The sequence below is a fragment of the Lytechinus pictus genome, chromosome 2 (genome assembly GCF_037042905.1).
Source record: "Lytechinus pictus isolate F3 Inbred chromosome 2, Lp3.0, whole genome shotgun sequence".
NCBI lineage: Eukaryota > Metazoa > Echinodermata > Echinoidea > Temnopleuroida > Toxopneustidae > Lytechinus > Lytechinus pictus.
In genome coordinates, this window is record NC_087246.1 from 58286639 (window position 1) to 58306676 (window position 20038).

The 20038-nt window shown below is 35.9% G+C and overlaps 1 protein-coding gene across 2 annotated transcripts in view; it reads right to left on the reverse strand.

The window, feature by feature from the left end:
• LOC135153166 (uncharacterized) overlaps positions 1–20038 on the reverse strand; it is a 56807-nt gene that overhangs the window by 15120 nt on the left and 21649 nt on the right. For both annotated transcript variants that reach the window (XM_064095257.1, XM_064095258.1), the window contains 17 exons: positions 19148–19298; positions 18204–18425; positions 17359–17604; positions 16159–16449; positions 15104–15319; positions 14233–14434; positions 13328–13439; positions 10060–10324; positions 9211–9516; positions 8214–8404; positions 7492–7669; positions 6769–6936; positions 4832–4970; positions 4003–4199; positions 2161–2613; positions 1118–1233; positions 26–214 (listed from right to left, as the gene is read on the reverse strand). In XM_064095257.1, coding sequence (XP_063951327.1) covers positions 26–214; positions 1118–1233; positions 2161–2613; positions 4003–4199; positions 4832–4970; positions 6769–6936; positions 7492–7669; positions 8214–8404; positions 9211–9516; positions 10060–10324; positions 13328–13439; positions 14233–14434; positions 15104–15319; positions 16159–16449; positions 17359–17604; positions 18204–18425; positions 19148–19298 — 3642 coding nt within the window. The remainder of the gene's footprint in view (positions 1–25; positions 215–1117; positions 1234–2160; positions 2614–4002; positions 4200–4831; positions 4971–6768; positions 6937–7491; positions 7670–8213; positions 8405–9210; positions 9517–10059; positions 10325–13327; positions 13440–14232; positions 14435–15103; positions 15320–16158; positions 16450–17358; positions 17605–18203; positions 18426–19147; positions 19299–20038) is intronic.

Consider the following 20038-nt stretch of genomic DNA (forward strand, 5'->3'; position numbering starts at 1 on the left):
TGAAAGAATCTTAGCGTATACTGACCTCCATATCACTCTGTGCTTCCTCAGGCATCATCGTCTCAGGCAAAGTCCTCGTCAGGGCCTTCTCTAGAAGAACCGTTGTCATCTTGATCTGATCTACCGTCATGTAGGTACCAGTATGGGTATAGTTCTTCAGACGAACCTTTGCAATCTCATAGACGGTCGGATCTTCAAACGATGCCTTTGAGACCTGAGGTGATGACAGATATATAAAAGCTTTTCATTTAAGAGCAATAGTGATTCCCATGATTCATGCTTTTTGTTTTCTTCTATTTAAAAATGATAAAAATTCAAAGACTTTAAAAAAAATATTCACTTTTTATACATTACTATTTTATCTTTTATTACTTTATGTAGACATGAAGGTGTTCGAAAAAAGGCCTTCGAAATATGAAAGGTTGATAAATGGATAAATAGCTATAATAATAAAGATTTTGATTTCTTATACATAGTACACATTTTAATTTTCTAAAATCTATACATGAGAAAAACACTTAACTTCAAAGAAATTATATAACTGTCTGGTAATGATAAACACTAATATCCACCTCTACTTTAGGGATACAAATTGAATTCCAAGGAGAAGAAACTATCACCTTGTCAGAATGCAAACTTCTTACATCCTTTGGAGAATTGTAAGACACATACAGAATTAATCACAACTAGCTGCTCAAAAGTGAATCTAAATGAAATGTGTATGCATGTTTGAACCTTTACTTGCATGAATAATTTAATCATTTCAGAACAAAATAAGAAAGCAACAAAATACAGGGAAGATCACGATTTTCAATAGGCTTGTTCATTTTCTATTCATTTTTTTAAATATAGACCTCTCAAATCTTTTCAATTTATAAAAGGCATTTCAAGGAATCTTCAATCAATCACAAGAAAGTTGTAATCAATCAAAATCTAATTCAAGTCAAGAAACTGTGCACAAGTCTTGAAGCTGATTAAAGACGAGTGTTGGCCTGCTACTTGCATCACAATGTATAGAACGATATGCTGAAGCTTAGAATTGATCAATTACTAGCAATTGCAATGTTTCTGTTTGCAATCACTTCACCCGCTTGCAACACCCGCCGAGACTACCTACCACTTCAAAGAAACTGTCAAGGTTGTCAGTGCAGTCTGCAAGATGGCGGTCATCGCATTCAATGGTCCCAGTCCATACTTCATAACCTGCTAATTCTTCATGGTTGTCAGTCACCACTGTGGATGATAGCAAATTGAGGGAAGAAATTACAGCCAATTTTTAAACCAAGCAGAAAATTAGTGGTTAATGGTGGGGTAGACTTGATGCAAATTTGCTAGAAACCTTTGGTTTTAATGTTGGTCATCGCATTTTGCATCAGGGGCATGTTGCATAAAACTTTTTACCTGAAAAAAACTCTGGTGAAAACTGAAAACTAAGGTTAGTCTGATTTCTGCCATTGACTTTAACACAAGGCAAAAACTCCGGTAAAAACAACCTCAGTTTTCTCAGGTAAAAAGTTTTATGCAATGGGCCCCTGATGGTTCCAGTTCAAACTTCATAACCTACAAGTTTTGCTTGGAAGTCAATCACCGCTGCAGACATGCAAACGTAGTACATTAAAAATGTGACCCTCAACAACAAAACAACGGACAAGTTCTAATTGGAGTGTTGGTGTAGAGATCCTATAGAGATGAGTTGGGATGAAAAGTCAGTTTTTGGTGCATGCTATTTCTGAAAGATATCATATCCATTATCTGTCAAAATGTAAGGATCAATTGTGGTCTACAAGTTACACTTTTTGGGGTTTAAAAAATTATGTGCTTTTCCATGTATACTCTCATAAGATAGAAGAAATTCACAATACTTTGTTGATGAGCTTAGGTTTGAAACAACTGACCATAACTTTTAAACATAGGATATGGAAACGATGACTCATATTCACAAAGTAAATTCATATAATCAAACCATTAATCAAGGAGTTTCTGTAATGGGAATAGTTATCCTTATGAAGGAATGAATGATAAAAAGGGAAATAATTAAATAGTGAAAAATGATAGAGGGAGAAATACAGAGAAAAGAATGAAAATCAAATTACATTTGATTTTCAGAGTTGCATTTGATTATATATCTTCCTGTAACACACATCTAACACTATTACCTACCAATTTCATGACATTCTTGCCCCATGACCATCTTCGCCAGCTCTGGATTTAACATATCAATGGCATCATACCAGACAGCCAGATCGGCAAACTCCGCTCTGGTGTAACCCTCGTTGAGATCATTCCTAGCCCCAAGCACGAGATGAGAATAAGTGTCGTTCTCCCGTGTGCTCCATCGATAAGGCGTGGTCCAGATGGGCGTGGTTGTCACCTCCAGAGTGGTTTCCCGCTCAATGAAGGGCGTGGTCGTTTGGTCAGTGGTGTATTGGAAAGTTACATTGCCTGGAGTGGTGCCGTTGGTGATGTTCCCTACCGTGGTCATAGGTTGAGTGGTAACGACCGTTGTTGTCGCTTCGGTGGTCGTTGGGATGGGTGTTGTGGTCGGAGCGTTCGTCGTCGTGGCGTTGTACGTGGAATTGTAGGTACTGATTGTCGTTGGGAGATCGTATTCATCTGGAATAATAAGAACAAAGTGTGTTTAATATATATTTGTTGAGAGAAATAGCAGCAAAAATATCAATTTTATGCTTTGGAGATCATCTTTTGGATAATTGAAAGTTATCTATTGTGAATATAATCTGGCAAATTGAGGACATGAAATGTAATATTCATGCGGAAACGATGATTTCAAATTATTGAAAATGCTCCTAGATAATACCTATTTAAAACATTTCTCTCTTTACTAAGGGATTGTACTAAACAGAAGACCAATTTTGCTTGGTTGGTAAAATGCTCAATAAGTTCATTAATCATATTCTTAATGATACATAAAATTTACATTCTTAACAAAATTGAGAGGTCAATTCAATTCATTTATTTAATTCCAATAAAACATACATATATCACACAATTGCTTGAACACTTATTTAAACTTGAGCAATAAAAATTAAAATATAATATACAATATACAATATAAAATTAAAAGAACACATCAGTATTGAAATAGGGTGGTCATAAAAACCAAATGGAATTGTCAAGAAAACCACCCTTGATAATAATACAGTATAGAATTAGATTAAATCCATTTATAAATCAAATTTAAGTATAGATAACTTATAATAGGTAATGGGCAAACAATTGTACAATGAAAACAAAGCAGAACACAACAAAACAAATACAAAGTCCGCACAAACCCAACACAAAACAAGCAGTGCAGTAAAGACAAAATTTAAGTACCGTTGATCAAATAAAATTTCAATTTTCTTTTAAAAGCATCCATTTAGCTGAGAGACTTTATTGCACAACTAGTGCATTATGTCTAAATGAAAATGATATATAAAGTTTATTTACAGTCCGGAAATGATGATTTATGAAGTAAATTATGTTTATGTTTAAAAAGTAAAAATTCAGTTGAAATACAGTAAGAATATTGAACTTGATAAATAATTCTTTTGAATGGGCAAATCTAAATGAGAATGAACTTATGCACAAAATATTTTTTTTTGTAACAAATATATTGGGCTCAATTTTGTGGGATATGAGATAGCCCATACTATATTTATATAAAATTTCAAAAAATTAATCTTATTGAGAATTTTGTAGCTTTCTCAGTTTTAAAGTTTTTGCACATTACATATTCAAATGTGTCCCATTATTGTACTCATGTTAGATTGACCAATGTGTCTGCAGAAGAAAAGTCTGTTGACCGAGGTACATGTAGGCCCTGTGCTTAAATAAATATTAAATGGAATGAAATTCTTTATGAAACTGAGTGCATTATCGTTTTTGAGTAAGTTAAACATGCCCTTCTTCATTAAAAAAAAAAAAAAAAAAACTACTCAAATCCTATTTCATCCAATTATACACATCTGTCATAATGTAAACATACTGATCTATACTTACATTGGTATTCTCCATTCACAAAGAAAGATAGTCCATCTTGCCTACTCCACGTCAAAGCCAGGTTTGTCCACTCATCAATGAAACCGAGCAAGAAGTGTTTCTTCCAATGACGATGCTCGGTTCTAACTTCAACCGTGGTCGTCTCGTTGTTTGTCAAGATAACGAAGCCTGTGGAATTGATGTCCTGTGCACCAGAACTGCGTATTCAAGAGATAATGAATAGAGAACAATATTAATTGATCTCCATGTCAATTTTGAACATTTCAATTAATGTATGTATGTATTTAGTAATCCTGTAGAACATTGTTGAACGAGTCTGAGCATTTCTTATCACATTATACGATAACTGTGGTGGTATACAGCTTGCCCGGATAATAAAACAGAGAAGACAAGACTGGGAATATCAGTGAATGTATTAAAAAAAAAAAAACTACTTAATGCATGTGTAAAAAGAAACTGTAACATGCATTCTCAAGTAAGGCAATTATGGTTTTTCCAAAGATGAAAAAAAAGCTTATAAAAAACTTTGACCAAAAGCAAAAGTGCCACTACAACACACATTCCGATGAGTGATGCAAAAACAATGTAAAAGCAAATGTTTGTAAACTTTGTATAAAATTACTTAATTTCTATAAAGGTCTTTAGGATAATTTTCAGATTTGTTTTATTAGAAGCTTTTTTAAGTACAAGAGAACTATTTGCTGAGATAGTGCCATGTATGGTGTCTTTGGATGGTGTGTGCACTTAACAAATCTACACTATTATTATTATTACTATTATTGTAATTATAGTGGTTGCCTATGTCACATCCACGTAATACAGTATGTACCTGAGAATATAGGCCTTTCTTTGTGGATTAAGAACAGGATCATCAAGGTTGTCAATGTTCAGAAGTCTCATCCAAAATGAGATGGTCACCCCTCTGAGACAGCTAGAAGGAGAGCTCAAACAGCCCTGCCGGAAATTACCTGCCAAAAGAAGAAATAGATGGTGTAACTGCATGTCTTTAATATCAGCAGTAAGGTTAAAAGCCTTGACAGTTGCACCTCATAAAACAGTTGATTTGAATAAAAAGACCAAGTGGAACGCCTCTGGCAGTCTCGCCTGCATTACGCGATTTAATATAGCAGCAGTGCTAACTTTGAAAACTACAATAAAATAATCATTCACAAAAACACCATTCATATAATGACATAATACCACGTTCATTGACCATAAATGACATTTGAACGGTGACTTAAGACTTGTCAACTACACCCATGTCCACATTTCATTCACTCTATCCATAAACTTTCAAAGTTATGATGGCAATTCAACAATTACCCCAACATGGCCTAAGTTTATTGACCTTAACTGACCTTTGAACTTGGTTTTGTGACCTGAAACTCACAGGGGATGTTCAGTGATACTTGATTACTCTTATATCCCAAGTTTTATGAACTAGATCTATAAACTTTCAGAGTTAGGATGGTAATTCAACAAATACCCCCAACATGGCCAAAGTTCATTGACCTTTAATGACCTTTGACCATGGTCATGTGACCTGAAACTCGTACAGGATGTTCAGTGATACTTGATTACTCTTATGTCCAAGTTTTATGAACTAGATCCATAAACTTTCAGAGTTAGGATGGTAATTTAACAAATACCCCCAACACGGCCAAAGTTCATTGACCTTAAATGACCATTGACCATGGTCATGTGACCTGAAACTCGCACAGGATATTCAGTGGTACTTGATTAACCTAATGTCCAAGTTTCATGAACTAGATCCATAAGTTTTTAAAGTTATGATGGTAATTCAACAAATACCCCCAACTTGGCCAAAGTTCATTGACCCTAAATGACCTTTGACCTTGGTCATGTGACCTGAAACTCAGGCAGGATGTTCACTCATACTTGATTAACCTTATGTCCAAGTTTCATAAACTAGATCCATACATTTTCAAAGTTATGATAGTAATTCAACAAATACCCCCAACTTGACCAAAGTTCATTGACCCTAAATGACCTTTGACCTTGGTCACGTGACCAGAAACTCGAGCAGGATATTCACTAATACTTGATTAACCTTATGCCCAAGTTTCATGAACTAGGTCCATATACTTTCTAAGTTATGATGTCATTTCAAAAACTTAACCTTCGGTTAAGATTTTGAAAATAATTTTCCCAACATGGTCTAAGTTCATTGACCCTAAATGACCTTTGACCTTGGTCATGTGACCTGAAACTCAGGTAGGATGTTCAGTAATACTTGATTATCCTTATGGCCAAGTTTCATGAACTAGGTCCATATACTTTTTAAGTTATGATGTCATTTCAAAAACTTAACCTTAGGTTAAGATTTGATGTTGACGCCGCCGCCGCCGCCGTCGGAAAAGCGGCGCCTATAGTCTCGCTCTGCTATGCAGGCGAGACAAAAACCACAAAAATAAAGAAAAATGCAAGGTGGAAAAGGCCATCAAAATTGGATGTTTAATAATAGTTATGAAATTTTAAAATTTTGTTTTAAAATGGTAACTGTCAGGGAAGCAGTAACCAATTAAGATCAAGGTTTACATGTACATGGTAGTTAAAGTAATAGCAAAGTTACCATCACTAAAACTTTTTAATGAAGCAGAACCCAATAGTGAGACCAAATTGGCATTGTGCACTTTCCAATTGGGTTATTTCAAGCTTATATTATGAGATGAATAAAAACTTAATATTAAAAGCTAAACAGAAAATTCATCAGATTTTGCAGATATAAATGCGTGGTGTACTTACCAACATCTACTAAGCCTCGACTGGTGGACCTGTGGAACAAAGAAACACCTCTCTTGTCACCTCCATACTTGGTGAATCTCTTGACAGCCTTGGTATCATAGAGCGTCACTCCACTATCAGGTGAGGTCAAGTTGAAATAGAGATCAGGGGTTACATATCCAGTGCAGACTAGAAAAAAAAAGATTTTTTTTATGAAAGTTTTAGAAAAGCTTATATTTTCTATATGGATGAGACAATGTTTTTTTTTTGTCTCTGGCTTACTTCTGAAAATGCGTTTACACTTGCTAAAATAATTACGTTTTATTTGCAAGGATAAAATGCTATTATTGCAGTATCGAATTGCATCCACTATGAATAAATATTTTGCATCACTCTCTTACACCATAAAAACTTCATAATTATCATGTTGAGTTTCAAAATTAAAATCAATTGGTAGATGTAAGATAGCATTATTCAGGGGAGAAAATGCATTCATTTTGCATACAATACAAACATGGTTTTATATGCAATAGTGCATTTCCAATTTACTGCATAAGCCAACAATTTACAGTAAAAAAATATATAATATCAATTGCAACTTTCTCGGCATATAAACTGGTTTTTATGTTTGCGATTTGATGTCTTGTATCATGCAGCAACATGATAGCCACTTGCATATACGGTTAGATATCACGGAAGTTGGTTTTGCGAAATTGGCAAAGTTAAAAACTGGTGATGACCTACTTGGATCACCATGGAGCTCGGAAGCCCCGGGCTGTGATTGGTCAGCAGATGGTATGATGATAACGACATCATCGTAATGTGCCTCGAGGTAGCCATTAGATGAAGCACTGTAACTACACCGACCAAGAAGAAGTTCGGTCTGGACCAACGAAGATCGTTCATCTTCTGTACCCGACTCCTGAGAAGGGGAAGAAAATGATTTCATTTATGAAAGGATCACATAATGGGCGCTATAGAATGATGATCTTTGAAGGATGGCAGTGTGGCTTATGGGTAGAAAAGGATGAGCATTTAATTAGGTAGTAGGAAAAAGAAGGGGACAGACAGGAAAGAACATAGTATTCTCTTTTTTTAAGATCATCCAATCATGTCCATCCAATAATACGTACATCTTTTGTATCTTTAGGGAGAAAGAATTATAAAGTATGTATTTACAAATATTGTGGAAATTTGCCAGTCTCTAATTTCAACCCAATTGTTTCCAGCAATGGTATTAGAAATATATATATTATGGAAATCATTATAAAACTAGGGGGATTTAATGAGGAACCAAACAAGCTGATTACCAGATTCCTTCGATTTACTTTTTAAAATATTTCATTTTTTAAATTAAAGCATCCATTTTACAACCACTCCATCCGATTAATCAAGTTTGGCAGCTAGTGTGTAGGAAAAGCATATTGGTACCATATTTATTTTGAAAACATAATTGAATAATTTACCTTTTCGCCTTCATTGCGTCCATTGATGAACAACTTAAGACCAGATTCTGAATGCCACCGGAATGCAAGGTATAGCCATACGCCAAAGAGATCTTTGTCTAAGAACTTCTCCACCAGCCAAGATTGTCGGCCATCACTGACCATGACCTTGAGATAGTCCGGTGTTTGGATGAAGGCCACACCACGTTCTCCTGAAAAAAAAAGAGTAAATAAGTAATTTAAAAATGCATTCAATATGCATGTGGCCATAAATTCCCTACAATTTTGCGACCACAATTTGATTTAAGATGATGCACAGATCTTCTTTGAAAATATCTTTCAATGTATTCTTCCAAGACACCAATTATTTCAAGCACAATAAATAGAGCAATGCAACTTTTTCAAACTGACTTGGTGTGAATTTAACCCAGTATTCTCGCATTATCATGATTTATCTTAACTTTGATCATGGCAAATGGTTTTGACCGCCCAGCTGAAACATGTACATTACCTCTCCTATGAGGAAGAATAAAATTCTACTTAACTTCGTTTCTTGGTGAAAACATGGACCTATGAACAGGGGTATAATCAAACTACTACTAGGTTAAGCTACAGTGCTTTATAGTGTTTATATTAATAATAAAATCAATTTCTAAGCCCTTTACATGAAAAAAAATAAGCAGATGAGAACTGTTCATTCAAAGTTCATTTCAGGGCGAAGAAATGACATTTGAGTGCTTTCTTTCATTTGCAAATTAAACAATACTCCACTTTCTTCCTTTTCTTTTCTCAGCTGGCTTCATTTTTACATCATTTGCTATGTCACAGGGAAGGGGGAACAAAGGCCCCATTGCTCTTTGTGATGCTGCTCCCATCTTCTCTCATAATAACTATAATGATACAGTTTTAAGAATTAAGCATGAAATTGATGTAATCATCATTTGTCTTTTACCATAAAAACAAAATTAAGTGGCCCAAGTGGCTGGGACGAACTGACAAATATAATAAAGAAACAAACCTGCAACGTCTGCACCAGAAGTGAGGAGGCACTTCTCGCTGCTGGGGATATCCCTCAACTTCACCCACATGCCCATGGCCATACCGTTGACACACCTAGCTGGGTTTGTCACGCAATGTGACTTGCCGAAGTCGCGCAGTCTCACATAGTCGTTCTTGCCGTCCAGGTAAGCGCTGCGACCGAAGTGATGGCGATCGTCCATCAGGCGAGTTCCGCCTTCAAAGCCAAGCACCGGGAAGGGGAAATCCGCCGGTGGATCAAAGGGCCAGTAAAAGTCAGACAAGTCCATGTAGTATTTCTCTGTACCTAGAATAGGGAAATTGATTGAAGAAATTAGCAGATGGTTGATGTGCTCTCGCCTCACTATTTCTTGTTTATTTCCTTTCCTAAAGCTTGAAAGTAAATTTACAATCCTTATGAGCCCTTCTCATTTGAACGAATCTTCCTTCATTAAACATACAATTCTCACATCAGATTTGATTGGATTGATGGAAATATTGTCTTTCGTTTGAATCTCAATCAAATGATGGTCATTTTTAAAATAGCACGGTTATCTGATAATTGATGAATGAATACAAAGAAATATCAAATAATCACACAATAAAATGTATTTTTTTTTTTATTCATTTGCATTAAACCAAAAGTGATAAATCTACAAGGTAATCATTAAAGAGTAATTATTAATCGAACAATTTGTACTCTAATACCCATCATATCCTTCATCATGCATTCTATCATATTTCATTCTGATGATTTACAATTCTGAGTATATGACAATTGTAAATATTAGCCCTCTTGTTTGTTTTATATGGGACATATCTAAAGAAAGTTGTATTGATGTATGCTTACTAGTCACTCCTAATAGTCTATGCACATGCTGCGGATGTATGTATTTTTCCCAGATCACAAGATTATGAAGTTTGAAGGTGGCATATTCCGAATTCTCTTTCATTCCTCGTCCAATGGTAAAGAGTGTCTGGTTGCCTGGGCAACAGGAGGACACACTGACGATGGTATCGGTTGGTGTGATTTCCTTTCCGTTGATGTAGATAATGAACTTCTCGCTTCGATGCCACGTGAAGGCAATGTTCGTCCATGCATCAGATGATATCGTCTTTAAAGATACAGATAAGTAGTTTTATATTGTCAGCTTGAATAAAAATATGACTCTCAGACGGAACAATCTTGTTAAAATAAGTAGCTCAAAGCAACTTCTATTCAAGCTCGCTATTGTAGATAGCTTCATTTTTAGAGTACATGTACGAGAGCATCATAAATTTTGGTTATGGATTCCAATGTTAAATTACTAACTTTGTTTTCCTAAAGTAATTTAATGTATTTGCTAATTTCCTCTCTAAAAATGAGAGAAGCCTATGGCCAAATTATTGAAAAACCAAATGACAAAGGGAAATATTAAAAATACATTTAATTTGAAATTCTAATTCACTATCGGAATGGAAAGTTGTGCACACTGTACCCGTAGTCTGGGAGTCAAGCATACAGGTCATAGATCATCTTCACTTGATGGATATTGATACATACAAAATTGAAATCAGAGACCTCAAATCAAGAGTCTGCGATCTCACAAGAAACTACAGCATACAAATTCAGCTAGAAGACCAAGAGCAAAATAGCTGAAGGAATATCCTATGGTTCTATGGTATCTAGGAAAATGTAGCTACAGGATAGCGAGTCAACACCCTGGCCAAGACACCACATTGGGAGGGACTTCGGAAAGACCACGAGGGATCATCGTCAAATTTGCCACCTACAATGCCAGACGAGCAGTCTTCAGCGCGAAGCCGAAGCTCAATCGAAAACCTCTGTACATTAACAAGTCTCTTTATACTTCTCTGAGACAGTATCTGATGAGTACAGCTTAGAAGAACCTCATCCATACCTGGTCACTCGATGGACGGAACACGTCACTCATCAAAGACCACAGGAAGATTGTCATACGATGTGAAGCCCGTGAGAGACTCAAGTAAATTTTTTTATGATGTTGGAGTATCTCAATACTGTCTGAGTATAGCATTTCATGCCAGGTTCATATCCGTGTCTGGTGTGTCCTCGTGTGTAAAAGGGAAGAGCAACCAGAACGGATTACTAAGTGTGATCTTTGGAGCCACCTGAAAAGTACCCCCTCTGTAGACCAAAAGCTTCAGTCTCAGTACATTGATTGTTCTGCTGAACTACGTTGGCTCCACTCTCCAATACAGAGACTGAAGTCATAGAGGCCCGTATGCAAAAACAGTGGTTTACCGAACTAACTTAAAAAAAAAAATTTAAACTAACTTGTTTTTAAGTGAATATACAATCCCATAATTTCCATTGTTAGGAGAAATACAAATACCTTAATAAGTAATTGCGTACCTTGGACCGGAGTTGTTGAAAAAAATCATCTGGATGATTGAGAAAATTTCATATAAGACAATTTCACCTAGGTTAACAGTCTTACAAGTTGCCATATGGAATGATGTCATTATCCCTGTAAACATTTTATGTCCTGGTACATCGCAATTATAATTAGTACCGTTTGTCTTCGCATCGTACCGTATTCGAAATGCCTTTGCGCGGGTTCTGAAGTTGCATGTCGCTAACATGATCGCATCAACATGATGCTGGTGGTAGGGACACTTTTTTTAAATTCAATTCATCAATTTCTTTCAGTGACGATGGCTGACTACTGATGTTGCAATTGTAACTGTCATTTATATGATTATACTAAAAGGAAAACTTTAAATGCCAAAATGAAGCACAGAGAATTTACAGCTGCAGATCAAACAATCAAATCATTAGGCATTGAAATGAGCCCGGATCAAGGATAAATGAATTACATTTGCGTTAGATGCTCACAGATAATCTTAAAATTAGCAGAATGTAATTCCAATGTAATAAAAAACAAATCAAAACTAAAGAAAATCAGCGAAATAAATGCATATTGAGGGAGGAAGGTGAATAGAGTTCATATGTCGCATTATCTGAGGAAGAAGAGAAAACTGAATGTGACGACAAGTCCACAGACACCTCTGCAAAAAGATGTTACTACACAAACGGGACCACAGAAACGGCGGTTAAGTCTCTGTTAAACCACACCTTTCGAAACTTGATTATCCATAGGTCGTAGGGAACTGGGACCGATGACCATGATGCTATTACAAGAGAGGAGACCACTTTTGCTGATAACATAAATAATCCTCAATATTAGAACAGTCCGTTTAGACTTTGTCACTCCAAAAGTAAGACAAACCCATGCTAATCCAAGCTAAGGTTTCTTTCTTATAGAGGGGTCAAAGTCTGGAATAGCTTGCCAAGAAATTTAAAATTATGCCAACCCTTGAATGTTTCTGAACTATTGTGCAGGCTACTGAAATCTAGTGTGTGCGCGTCTTTGTGTTATGTGTGTGTGTGTATGGTTCCCCCCTTTTTACTTTTTTATTAAAACAGTATATTTGTCCACAAATTATGCATTTCCTTCTTTAATTTGTTTATTAACCCATGTATAATTTTTCTTATTTGTTGTACTTACGCTTTTAAATTTTAGAAAAATTACGTGTTTTTTGTTCTGATTATGCTGGGTTCTTTTTCTTTATGACTTCATATTGTCTTTGTCCATATTTTTACTCTTTTAACCTTTTAATTTTTATTCACGGACCTATCGAAAAACATTTTTTGCTGAATAGCTCTTGCCGTGTTGAAATAAATATATGAAATGAAAAAAAAAGTATTATAAATGTCTTATGTGTCTATGTTCAATGTAATTATCTTATTTATGTTGTGTTGATATTTTGTGTTGTTGCTTTTCTCTGTAAGGGAGCACCTTACTCCACAAGCTACATGTACCAGTTTTTTCATCTTTGTACATTTTATATCGTAACATCTGAAATTAAATAAATGATTTGAATTGAATTAAAAATAATTGAGAGGTCTGCATATTTCTCCTTTCACTGTGTTTAAAAGTTTTTTTACAGATTTGAAGCAAAATAATTCACATACAACCTGAATGAATGGTCTATTTGATACAATTGGTTGAATTTTTTTAGTGTTCGAAACAAAACTCATCTTAATAATCTCTTGTCACTTTAGGATTAATCAAGGAAGAATTAATGAAACTCACATCTGTGTTTATTCGTTTCCATGACATTGTCTCACCGTCATCGATCACAAAGTTCAAGCCCTTTCCCTCTAAGAATATGTTAAATCCTTTATGGGAACCTTGTCCCCCAGAACTGTGAAAAAAGAGAAAATAGGAACGATCATAAGATAACACGAAATAGATGTACATGTATATGACTTTCACGAGTAAGATTGAATATTCATTTAAGACATGAAAGAAATATGACATTTTTAAAATGTTAGAAACAGAATTACTTCTTTCATTTTTCACACAAGACTTTTCCTCTTTCAAAAAGTGATTATACTTCTTAATACCTCAGTCACATTTGCTCTACGATGGCCGTACGGCAAGTGGAAAACAGCCGTTTTAACATTTTTTGTACCAGCTACATATACAGGGTTCCCACAGAAATTTGAAAACAGAATTCCATGACTACATTGCTGCTTTCCATGACTTCCTGTGATGTCCCGAGAGTTGGGATGTCACAAAACTGGGTAAAATGGAAATCATGAACACAAATTATAATAGCAGAGTATGATCACAGAGTACAAGAGCTGCGAGACACAAAAGACTGGAAAGCTGCCATAGCCAACAGGTAAATGCAATTCCATGACTTTTCACAAATTTTCCAAATTCTCTGACTTTCCAAGACCACAAATTTTTCCAGGATTTTCCATGACTGTGGAAACCCTGATATAGGTGGTTTGAATAAAAATGAAGAAAATGTCTGTTTTCGACTTGCCCTACGGCTGCCGTCGAGCAAATGTGACTGAGGTATAACCTGTATAAAAACCCAATTTTTTAATAAAGAAGAAGAAAAAAAACAAAAACATGTACACAGCCATGCCAGTATAGACTTTTACGTATGATACTTATGTTGTTTTTATTGTTGTCAATGTACCCACCTCATAAGATACTGCTTTTCTGCCGGCGGGGATGGGGTTGTGGGTGGCGGCAATGTGGTTGTGTCATTCGCTGATGGCGGGTTGACCACCACGTTGTGTGCATCGTTTTGCGATGGTTCGGCTTCAAAATGGAGCTTGGCCCAGAATGATACACTGAGACCTTTACCGGTAGGTTTGCTGATGAATGTCTCCCTGAAATCGCCTGGGGAAAGAACCATGAGAGATACGAGTGAGATGTGACACAGGAGATAATTATCAGACATGCATTTTACACAATATCAAGTTTACATTGTTTGATAAAATGTTTTTTTGTTGTTAATTGCTTTTGTTTGGTTTCTGTTCATCCATAAAATTTTCCAGGTAAACAAAGAAGAGTGTTGCGAAGAAAGGTTTGAGTCAAGGAATCATGGAATCATAGTATACCCCCTTATATCCTATATTCCATTGGTAACAACTTACATGCATTATCTTAAAGGACAAGTCCACCCCAATAAAAAGTTGAAATATTGTATAATTCAAACAATAAAAAACAAAAGAAATAGTGAGTAAGGGACATCATTGACTCTCTCATTTGCCTATCACTGAGTTGTGCATATAACTGTTTTGTTTAAAAAAATAAGCGAATTTAAAATGTCATATCTTTCTTATTTTACATCTGATTTTGATGAAATTTTCAGCGTTATGCTTGTTTGATTTTTCTCTATCATTCCCAATCAACAATATTCGTCCCTGTAGAAATTCAAATGACCATCATTAAACCATCAAACCAGCAACTTGTAAAACTGAAAAAACATGATTGAATGATCAAATACATGAAAAAAAAAAAATCAAAAATCAAAAATCAAATCAAGAATCATCAAGTGCCACTTACCCAGTGTGATGTAGTCTGGGTAACCAGGCAGGTTGACGGTCCAATCGTCTTCAAGGGTTATATTTGAGGTGGGACCTATGTAACCTTGACGTGGGTAAGCGGTGCCGTTAAAGACAAAGCCTTGTGGGAGATTATGAGTACTAAGAACATGAGGATTTCCACTGATGAGATCCAGTGGAGTCCATTTGTATGATGCATCCATATATTGGAGATTGTCTGAATGAAACAAAGACAAAATTAAATAATTATGAATTTTGGATATACTTTGTGAATTTATTATTCAAATAATTACAAATTATAATTATAAAAGGTAATCTATGATGGATCAAAGATGCATAGATTACACGCACATCTTAATGGTTTTAAGCCAGACTGGGAAACCAATATAAAGACCCCAGCTTTTTGTTTCCTATTATACCATTTCCATGTTATATGAACAAAACATAAGTCTTTATCTCGATTGAAGCTTGGCAAACACAAGCGAAAGAATGCAAACAGGTTTGATGGGCAGATTTTTCACTTATGCATGATTCTGTTTTAGGCAATTTGTCAAAAGTCTATGCAACGTCTTTTGGCAGGAACCCCCCCCTGCCCTGCTTATGAAGACAAAATAAACAGAGTTGTCCTTTCACAGCGGCTAACCTGCATTCCCATTTAATTGTCTATGTTGAAGTGTTAGGATTGCTACTGAAAAGCCACTTGTGGGATACCTGCTGAAAAAGCATCTAGGCTCTAACTTTTGTGAAGGTGCTTTATTGGATAAAAAAAAAGAAGATTTTTACTGCATTTTTCATAATTCATATAAAGTTCCTGCCAGGCTTTTCCAGGTCAAGCATAGCTTACCACCTAATGGTGAATCTCAAATCAATCATTATTATGATGATAGCTTTGCTCAACAACTTATCAGAACCAAAGTTTTCATTGATACTGTCATTGCTGGTAGGACAGATGACATTATTCAACAGTCGCCAAAATTAGCTTATTGTTTCGTCTGCAACCAAAGGTCTAACTTATGACAACTAGATTTGAATTGAACGCAGAGAAAGAATATTTACCCATTTTGGCAAAGGCATCGCGGTATTCATAGGGCTCCATCTTTCTTTCGGCGATGACCAACTCATCAAAGGAGATATTACTTGCGTGGCCCAGGAAGTCGTTCCTCCTGCCCAGGATCAGTAAGGTCTCAAAATCACTGTTGCGGAACTTCTGGTAGCCGATGGGATCGTGGGCCACCACCCGTCCATTCATGTAGAAGAATAGACCCTGGTCTTTTGTCCATGTCAACCCAAGGTTGGTCCATTCTCCCATGAAGTCAAACATTGGTGCATCGGTCACTGTCATGTTGTCTGCGGTGGTTAGAGGTATCGGAATGTAAAGAAGATTAGGTGATGTATAGGCCAGGGCAGACTGAGTAATTTTGGAAATGTTAAGTTTCTATCAATATCATAATCATCACCAACACTAGCCCCATCATCACCATCAAAATCACCCCCACTATGATCATTATGAGTAGCATCATCATCATCATCATGACCATAATAATCACCATAAATACTATCATCATTACAAGCATCATCATTATCGTTATCAACATTATCATAATCATATTACTACCACCACCATGACCACACTACCACCATCACCACTGCCACCACTATTATCATCATCATCATCATCATCAACATAATCATTATGATCATCATCAACATAATCATCATCATCATCATCAACATCCCACTTAATAATCACCATAATTACTATCATCATTACAAGCATCATCATTATTGTTATCAACATTATCATAATCATACTACTACCACCATCATGATCACACTACCACCATCACCCCGACCACCACTATCATCATCATCATCATCATCATCACCACCATCACCATCACCATCACCATCATCACCATCACCATCATCACCATCATCACCATCATCATCATCATCACCATCATAATCATCATCAACATAATCATCATCATCAACATAATCATCATCATCATCAACATAATCATCATCATCAACATAATCATCCCCATAATCATTATCATCATTCTAAGATGTTAAAGTAATCTCCATACTTTTTTTTGCCAAGCTATAGTCTTGACCAACAGATGCAGGTTTATAAAAATAAAATATCCCCTATCATGGACCAAGTCCTTACCACAGCAGCTCCAATAACACATTCTGAATTATATATCATTTCATTTATAAAAATATTTCATAAAAAAAGGAAATGATTCTCACCTTCATACTGGATAAAGGGGATGTGAACAATCTCTGTCACCCATCTGGTGGAGCCGTCAGAGACAGCCGCTCCAAGGCGATCCACGTCTCGCTGGTAGATTGAAAATCCGCGGGTAACCTGCTCTCCCGAACTAATCAAGAAATGAGTTTCGTTGTCGAAGACCTGTGAGAGTCTAACCCAAGTCGATACTGAGATCCCATCGGAGCATTTGTGTGCGTTGCTCAGGCACTGCCCAGCAAAGTCCCCTGTAATGCGGAATCAGCCAGGAATACATGAGTTATTTATTTCAGTCTATAACTGTCAAGAAGTAACAATCTATAATTGTATAATCATAGATAACCATATTCTTGATGACTTTGTCTAATGAAAATAAATAGGAAAACAATGCATAAGCCAGATTGCGTCCTTCCCATCTGCGACTATGATATTTAACGGTTTCCCCAATACATCCGCAACCAAGTTGATTTCACAAGAATGTCTTGCTGCCAAACTTAAATATCTGACTTAAAATGACATTTGACCTCACCATGTGACCTCGGACAGTATTGCAACATGATGTCTCGCCTTCACCTCCGGTGGGCGAAACAAAAATATCAAAGCATTCATGTGTCACACCAGAAAAAGCAAAATCAAAGATTTTATTATTAGATGCCAATAATATATTCCATAACAGAATGCAATTTGAATAATAAACTGCGCTGGAGAAAAAAAAATTATCAAGCATATTGGATGATGCGATTGATAGCATAGTGAGGGAAAAAAAAGTATGGATAGATAGAATGATTAATCGATTGATGGAAAGATGGGTGGAAACATAAATGAATCAATAAATAAACCAAAGTACCAAAAAACAGCCAGCCGTCTCCATCGCCAAGTACCATAACTGACTGTCCCTTCTCATCTCGTCCATGTCCCAAGATGACATCAGCCTCACCAGCTCGGTCCATGGGGTGGATGTTGGCTGCATACTCGGGCATGTAATCGGCAAGCGTTGTCCAATCACGCCGCACATACCCATCACTCGTCCAGTAGTGGTCCGAAGTCTCGATCATTGCAAACTCTCGATCTGTGACAATTATAAAAAGGCATGATTAAAAAGCAGGTTTTCAAGTAGAGTATAAAATGGCGACAAATAATTTGAGGATGGTCCAATGTAAACGTCCCAATTTCCATGCTTTGATGACAGGGAATCAAATAACTGTTGGTTGTTAGAATGAATCTATGTCACATTTGCTAGCCAAAATACTGAACAAAAGAGTTAAAATAAAACCCTTCATCCAGTCTATAGGTATATTCACTGCAAAAAAGGTCTGTGCTTATAAGACTGCACCACCTACATGTAGAGAGGACCATATCAAGCATTTTTAAACGTATATTGGTGTTAGTTCAACACCCATTGTGATCATGTTTGTTTTTCTAACACTATCTATTTGGTGTAGTGTTATGATCAAACTCCATGGTATATTTTCAACACTAAAGCGTGTGGTCTTCCCTGAACACTGAAGGTGTTTTTAACATGTTACACACAACATTTGTTACAGTATTTAAATACATATGATTAGCTTTGCACTGTTCTTATCTTCTTTTTTTCTCTTCTATCAATCTCATCTCTTGCTTTTTCTTCTCAAACATTTTGTGCAATACATACATGCATGCTAACGGTTATGGTTGTTTGGCAAATGTATTAATATGTATGTCAATGTATATGTGGTATTTACTTTTTATATGCCAAAATTCAAATTATGTCTATTTTTCATGCATGACAATAAATTATTTTGAATCACTTACGTGTCATTCCAAAGAGAATGTGTCTCTCATATGGTTTGACCGCACATCCCCAGATAACTAGATCATTGAACACAACAGAGACCGCTGAACCTTTAGAGCCGAACAAGGAGCCAAGGGTCATGGTGTCGTAAGTATTAACTGCATTTGCGCTCTGTAGAGATAAAAATATCAACACCCGGCAATAAAAATAAGTACTCAGTCGACATGGGAGAAAGACGATTCGGTGGGAGGATGGGAAAGGTAAAGAATTGGGAGGGAATTGTTGGAGGATGGATTGCGATGAATTTAGGCAAAGTGGAAGAAGGGAAAGAGGGTGCTTGTCTCGAGTGTGGATTAATCTTCGTGAGCATTAAATGAAATATATACTCTGAGCTTTTCACTGACAATTGTTATAATCTACTGTAAACCCTTGCATCTGATTGGCTGAGACCTTACTAGTCAGTGATAATCACTGATAAATTTTTCTCATGAAACATTCACAGAGTAACCCTAACTACCGATGAAATAAAATTGAACTCAAAACACATTATTTGTATAACTGTTTGTTAAGATGGAGTAGTTCTTGAATAAAAAGGAGTTAAAGCAAATAATAATTTTTTTGGGGAAAAAAATGTTTGATTTATAATGGATTTCTAATACAGGCATACCATTCTATTCTCCCAATAGAGGTATAACCACAATGCAAGAAAGAACTTCAATCGTGAAAAGGAACCACTTGCTGGTTTCATTATGATGTCATTTGAGGGTATTGGTATATTAAAAAAAGAATTGATGGAGACTTGGTTAAAACCTCTATTCAATTTCAAATCGTTTTTCTCATGAATTTGCATCCCTCAAATAACTTTGCATCCCTTTTTTGGACTGCTTTGTTGTTGTTTAGGGTTACATGGA